At 37.2% G+C, this 7074-nt stretch overlaps 1 protein-coding gene and 1 long non-coding RNA gene across 3 annotated transcripts in view; one reads left to right on the top strand and one right to left on the bottom strand.

Annotated features, from left to right (window-relative positions):
- Positions 1-6011: 6011 nt before the first annotated feature.
- LOC124552741 lies at positions 6012-6560 on the bottom strand. Its single transcript, XR_006967975.1, has 2 exons — positions 6195-6560; positions 6012-6095 (listed from the first exon to the last, which is right to left on the bottom strand). It is a non-coding gene; the product is annotated as an uncharacterized LOC124552741 (long non-coding RNA).
- Positions 6502-7074, top strand: part of LOC124552739 (methylthioribose-1-phosphate isomerase) — an 81817-nt gene continuing 81244 nt past the window's right edge. The window contains exon 1 of one of the 2 annotated variants that reach the window (XM_047127084.1): positions 6502-6745. In XM_047127084.1, the coding sequence (XP_046983040.1) occupies positions 6614-6745 (132 nt within the window). In that variant the 5' untranslated portion in view covers positions 6502-6613. The remainder of the gene's footprint in view (positions 6746-7074) is intronic. The other variant, XM_047127085.1, reaches the window with a different exon arrangement.

Below are 7074 nucleotides of genomic sequence, written 5' to 3'. Positions count from 1 at the left end.
GTGCTACAATCCTAGAAGGGCATGTCTGAATTCCCTCAACATCTTCTGTTTGGCCCATTGATAAAGATCTCGGATACTAAAGCCATATACTAGAACAGTATTGTGTGTTGTTTCATTAACAGATGCACTGCAGTTACTCAGAATCCTCACAACAAATCTAAGTTCTCTATTTACCGTACTACTAGTTTCACAGTCTTGTTCCATTTTGTATCACATAGTAGTGTTACCCTGGGTATTTAAAAAATGAACGATTTCCAGTTACACTGTAATAAGGTGCTATAGAGTTTTTTTGCTTGTTTTTCACCTGCTTACTATGTGGATGCTCATGACTGAGCAACATAACTACCAACACCGAGTCTCCATTGACATAGTACTAACCTGGAAGTCTTCCATTCTTGTGATAGATTGCATGCCATCAACTGACTGCAAAGCTCCCCAATGTGAAGACTTGTGTGCAAATCCTTTATATAACCACATATTGATTAAAGGTTCAGCCATTCTATTAGCAGTTTCAGCTGTAATCAAGTCATCTTAATAGCCAATGGAGTGCTTAAGAAGCTTGGTAACACTAGGTCTGAGGGTGACTGTTGATTACAAGAGAAACCAGTAATAGTATAAGTGAAGCATGGGATTTTCATTAGGTAATAGAAGAAAAAATTACATCAATCACGGCCTCCAAAATTACAATTATGTAGTCCTTTCCAGTATATACGGACAGTGTTGGTAGGTTTGCCAGGTGGTTCAGCTGCTTTCTTAGTACGAAACTCATTTTTCTAACGTTAGGTGTCTGTACTGACTTTTATCGTAAAGAAAATTTGCCCGATTTCATTGAACCAGTGGAAGGAGACTGCCAATTGCAATTGCTCTGGGAACTTGTTTACGCATGATGGCAGATAGCTTCCATGTTATCAAACATTACAAAGTGTGGTTACAGCAACAATGAATAAAATTGCATCACTACTGAAGTGTGACCATGTCACAGTTTGAGGTAGAGGGTATCACTCATTGCAAGGTGTTGGGAGGAAGATTAAATCTAACAGGTTGCTGGCAGCTAGGAGAGGAATATGTCTGAAAATTGTGCTGTCTTCTGATGTGCACTATGGTGACAGTAAATAAGGTGAGATGACACTACTGTTCACTTTTCTTAAAATTTTCTAGTCATCTAGACTAGAGCTTTCCAAGTGGCTCTAGCTAATTTTTGTCAGTTGTAAAAGTGGTGTTCATGAAGTGAAATACGTATCTCAGTGTTTTTGTCATTTCTTTGCACTACAATACATTAAGTATCATTTCCTCCTGTATCACACAGAAGCTTTTCTCATTTTATGAGAATGTAATGCAGTAACATTCCTCTGTCTTGCAGTAAGATTCCTCTGTCTTGCAGTATGACACTATTAGCCTTCATGCTGTAGCAACATTCTCTTCAGTAATTAATGTTCGCTGGCCGCGATGGTCTTGCGGTTCTAGGCGCTGCAGTCCGGAACCGTGGGACTGCTACGGCCGCAGGTTCTAATCCTGCCTCGGGCATGGATGTGTGTGATATCCTTAGGTTAGTTAGGTTTAAGTAGTTCTAAGTTCTAGGGGACTGATGAACTCAGATGTTAAGTCCCATAGTGCTCAGAGCCAATTAATGTTCGAGGATAATCTGTGCTCAGAAATCTCTCTCGACTGAAATTACTTCTCCGAATCTCTTGGAATCATTTCACTACAATAAAGCAACAGAAGTTCTCCTCGTGGCCAATTGGTATGTACCACCGATAAACTATCCTCCTTGAGAAAAACTGTCTGGTATTCTTCTTTCTGTATAGGATCAGCTTGATATCATCAATAAGTGCATATATGAACACTTCAAACATATCTGGCAGCATACTGCTACTTATCCACTGGAATACTCATATTGCAAAACCTCACTTGTATTGTTTTGGTACGACACGATGAAGTCAAAAACAGAATTTGATGAGTAGAATAATAAAAACTGTATAAAATAAAATTCCAGGCACACCAAAGGTGGCCTACAAGGACAATGAAATGGTTACATAGTAACAGTGAATACTATTCAGAGGTATATGCTTATAGTAAGCAAGTTTTGAATATTGAGTAACTGAGCTGGTAAGTTTACACTGCTCCAATAGTGGCTCTGAGTCATTGAATGTTGTTATTTTCTTAATTCAATGCCAGTTGTGCATTGCATATGGTTTTTGATGTTACCAGTTGAATTCTATTTTATAGGTGTTTTTTTCTAAAGTATATTTTTATATGAATTTGTGGCTTACATTGTAATCTGTTTCCTGGTTTAGTTTTACAGTGCATCACTTTGTGCCCAGAAGTGCTAGCACAGTATGGCCAAATCTGGACCCCTTCTTGTGTTGGTCTATTTAGGGACTTGGCAGTGTTTAACCATTTACGTGATAATAATAACCTGAGCACTGCATTATTTTCATGCCAGATGCTTGTAGGTATTGAGGTGTCTTGTGTAGTTGGGCTTAGAACCTGAATAGCTCCAGTGGTTTCTCAATGCAAACCACAGGTAGTTTCCTGTTCTGCTAAGAGTTTTGATAAAAATGTTGGATGCAAATAAGTATTTGAGTGAGTATTAATTTGTGTGCGTGTGTGTAGAGAGAGAGAGAGAGAGAGAGAGAGAGAGAGAGAGAGTAACAATAACATACCCATTTTAGTGTACAGTAAAAGAACTTCAAAGGTGAATCTGATTCAACTGTATTTCGAATAACTTTAAAAGCCATAGAAAGAAGCTGATTAAAGCTAAATGCACTAGCTTATTATAAGGTCGACATCTATGGATTGCAAGACAAGATATCCAACCACTAAGCCCTCTGATTTTCATTTATCATATAAAAAACTTTTTATTTTATTTTTATAAAAAACTTTTTATTTTATTTTTAAAGTTCCTTTAGCAGCTTACAAATAAGACATGCACTCGTAGTTATCTGTATTCGCTACATTGGAGTAATGCTATATCTTGCCTTAATCTTCCAATAGATACTGGTTCAGCACAGACAATTACCAATCTCCAGTCTGACTAGCATCAACCACTTTAATACTGATATTTTATTTGAAGTTGTAGGGAACCTTTTTTTTTTTATTATATGTGGAAAAAACACAACTTTGTGATCCTTCACGAAGTTATCATGTCGATGGAACTCTGCCCCACACAAGTTTCTGTTTTATGCGTTTTGTATATGTGGTTTCTAAGGTTGAGGGTAGTTATGGTGCTATGCTGCAAGTGTATTCAACAAGCTCCACACTGGACTCTCATTCGGGAGGACCAGTCCCAGGTCTGGCCATCCTGATTTAGGTTTTCCGTGATTTCCCTAAATTGCTCCAGGCAAATGCCGGGATGGTTCCTTTGAAAGGGCATGGCCGACTTCCTTCCCCGTCCTTCCCTAATCCGATGAGACCAATGACCTCGCTGTCTGGTCTCCTCCCCCAAACAACCCAACCCCACCCCAACTAGCTCCCACGTAATGTACATCTAAACCATTAGAAACTTCTACCAATTCAAAAGAAATGAAAAACATATTTCATTTGCCTCTCCTCCTACAAATTATCCATCAAGATTTGAAGACTGAAAATCTGTGATAGCTGTGTTTCACATTAAGGGTTCACTGTGGAGCCACGAGTTGTGTTGTAAACTTGACTCTGAATTTTCACTTGGAGATAATATATCCATAAAAAAAACATTGTAATCAAGTAAATAATAGCAACCATTTAGTAGAAGATAAAACAGCAGCTATTTAATATAATGAAAAAGTAGCTTTTTCCTTCTTCTTTAAAGCATCAGCTTTCTATTTAATCTACTAAGTTATATTTATCTGGTGTATGCACAGATAGCATCAAGCACTACAGTGAGGGCGTATTTGTAATGGCATGTAAATATTCAGTTTCTTTGATTTGCACAGTTTTCATTAATGCATATTCCACTCATTTCACATTCCTCAAGGTTCTCCTTTGTTGAGTTCATAGAACATAATGACTGACTGAATGGATGACTTTTTAAAGGACACATGGCTGTGAAACTGAATGCAGTCAGCACATTTTTTAACCATTTTGTTACTGTATGATTAACCTTAGGAACAGAAAAGTGTAAGATCTGTAGATAACAGGCTGTAGAACAAAATGACAGAAAAAAAAATCACTTAGAGTTGCTGCATTTGAAGATTATTCTACACCTTATGCAGAAGATTCATAATATGAACTGTATCTGTCCCTTGCTCTCATAGCTGATACTGAGCCCACTAAAGGTATACTTACGAAGGAGGAAAAAAAATAGCACAAATTGTGATAAGCTTGAAATGGAAATTAACTCTATTTTAACAACAGTGGTGAAGAAAAATTAGAGGCCAATTTCAGATCCACTTTTTGTTACCAAAAATTAATTTGCTTTGTTTATATGAATATTTGTGTTGATATATAATCACAAATATATATTTTTAATGAGTCGTATGATCTAAGTTGTGAGTGCATAAATTTTATTTGTGACTGTAACAATCGATTGCTATCTCTCAACCGCCAATGCTTATGGAGGAGAATTCAGAGTTTTAATGATGCATTGAACAGATATTTATGCTGTGCACTTGAAAATCAAGCAGTTTAGATTTAGATTCCAATGTTCATTTTGCCATTGTGACCTATTAGAGATAAACACAAACATCCATTTCATATTTTAAGTCACAAGACATTAATGGTCTGTGAACTGAAAATGGAATTCCTGGAGAGAAGTAGACATGCTTTTTGTGAAACCCTGCAGAGAAAGTTTAGAGGACCATCATTTGTGGCTGACTGCAGTAAGATTCTACTGCTGCTTATGTACATACTGTGTAGGGACCAAAATAATAAAGAGAGATTAAGGCTTATAGACCTAACTTTCCTCTCACTTCACTTGCAAGTTGAACAAGTAAGAAAATGACTTGTAGTAGTACAGGGTACCCGCTGAAATGTCGCTTATGGTGGCTTGTGGAGTTGTGTATGCAGATGCAGAGTAATAAGAACAGTTTAGTACTATTATGTACTGACATAATCTCTCCCCCAGCCCCCCCCCCCCCCCTCTCTCTCTCTCTCTCTCTCTCTCTCTCTCTCTCTCTCTCTCTCTCAAACACACACACACACACACACACACACACACACACACACACACACACACACACGCAAAATAGCTGTTATTTGTCACCTTTAGTAGGTGGTGTATAAAACTGAAGAAGACATTTTCTGAACATATGGGCCTTGCTGAAGCTTTAAAGTTCAAGAATTAACCAACACGTCTGAAGCAGAAGTGCATAAGACCAAGACTCGCTACATAAGAAAGAAGATCCTAACAGAAACTGACAGTCAATGTTGGCACTTTATCCATCCATTATGTCCCGTAGCTTCCATCAAGAAGAATCTTCTGGGAATGGAACAAGTCAGGGTGTACATTAAAAAGAAGACAACGAAATAAGAGAAACCTAACTTGTATTATAACAAATTATCTCTTTACTGTTTGATTCTATTCATGCTTAAGATATTTAAATTTAACTCAGAATTTGTTTGAATGGCAATGTGTATTCTTCCATAAAACATGTTCAGCCAGAACATCAGGTCAAAATAAAACCTGAAGTATAAATACAACATACATCAGCAGCCGTACTGAACATTAGTTATAAGTGCCCTCTTATTTTCAGTCTGTTACACATCCCTGTAATGTACCAGTACTGCACAGTTGTTGACATCCAACTACAGTCAAAATAAGCCATATGATATATAGACCCAGACAAATTCAGTATGTCAAATAATGCAATGATTTATTTATTATATTCACAAGATATTTAGATTGTAAATTAAGGAAATACAGTTGTCATTTCAATTTGCCTGCAATAACAAACAGCATCTGTTACATTGATAGACACGGAATAATGTTACCACATACAACTTTTGCCAGTATAACCGAGAGATGAATGACGACATAATTCAAAGGTCTTAAAAATTTTATTTTCTTGTTGTATAAAAATAATACTAACAGATCGATGGTGTAAATTACTTTTATTCCCGCTGCATATTTACAAACATTGTTTTCTCATTGGGTCTCAGTCCCATAAACAGTTATCCTAAAACACAGTATCAAATTGGTAGTAGGTAACAAACAGCAGATCTTTCAGAACGAATACTGGTTTATCTAACGTGTCGCAGAATTATCTAGAACTTACGTGTATACGTATGGTCTAACTATTCTAAGAAACATAAACAGCAGTTCCACAACGCCCTCAGTAGTATCTTCTTTTTCTCGGAAATTATGAACTTAGCGTACTCACAGTTGACTTGTCCCGTACTTACAAAACGACTCCACCCATCTGATAAGTCACACGTCTAGAATAGATTTTTATCAGTTGGGCTGTGGCTTTTTCGAATTAGCTTATATTTTCGATTTAAATATCAAGGGTATTTAAAAATAAAGGTGCGGTTGCTGTATTGGAGATACAACGGTACTTGCGGATACACGTCGATCGTCTATTTTTGAATACCTGTTGGCAGCATTGTACAACACGCGGTACTAATTCCTTTCTTCGAATCAGTGCCGTATTTAACTGTTTTGTCAGTATTACTTCTGTTATTGGGGAGGGTGGAAATGGCGTTAGAATCTATACGATATAATGCGGGAAAACTGGAAATACTCGATCAGTTGTTGCTACCACGGGAATCCAAATATGTGATGCTCTGTGGTGTGGAAGATGGTTGGCGGGCGATCAATAAGATGCAGGTAAAGTTGTCTCAGCCCGGTAAGGCGAGATTAGTAAACTGAACCATCGTCAGATAAGGTAGAGTAAGAATTGATGACAGTGCTTTCTATATAATTGCAGGGTGAAAATTCGCTTCAAAAGTAGTTTTATAGACGTCACTGCAGTTTTTGCAACATTAAAATGACTGACTTCATTAAATAACTGTAGGGTACAGGCAGTCTAAATTTGAGATTTAGACGCGAGTTGAATGATGCCGGGAAGTGTTCCATGCATTTACTCACGATTTAGTAGACTCGCACATCATTTGTACGCCATAGCTGTCTAAACAGCTTAATTTTTTAGGTGTTGT

The sequence above is a fragment of the Schistocerca americana genome, chromosome 10 (genome assembly GCF_021461395.2).
Source record: "Schistocerca americana isolate TAMUIC-IGC-003095 chromosome 10, iqSchAmer2.1, whole genome shotgun sequence".
Classification (NCBI taxonomy): domain Eukaryota; kingdom Metazoa; phylum Arthropoda; class Insecta; order Orthoptera; family Acrididae; genus Schistocerca; species Schistocerca americana.
Note: the sequence above shows the minus strand (reverse complement) of the source record. Positions and strands in the feature narration are given on the sequence as shown.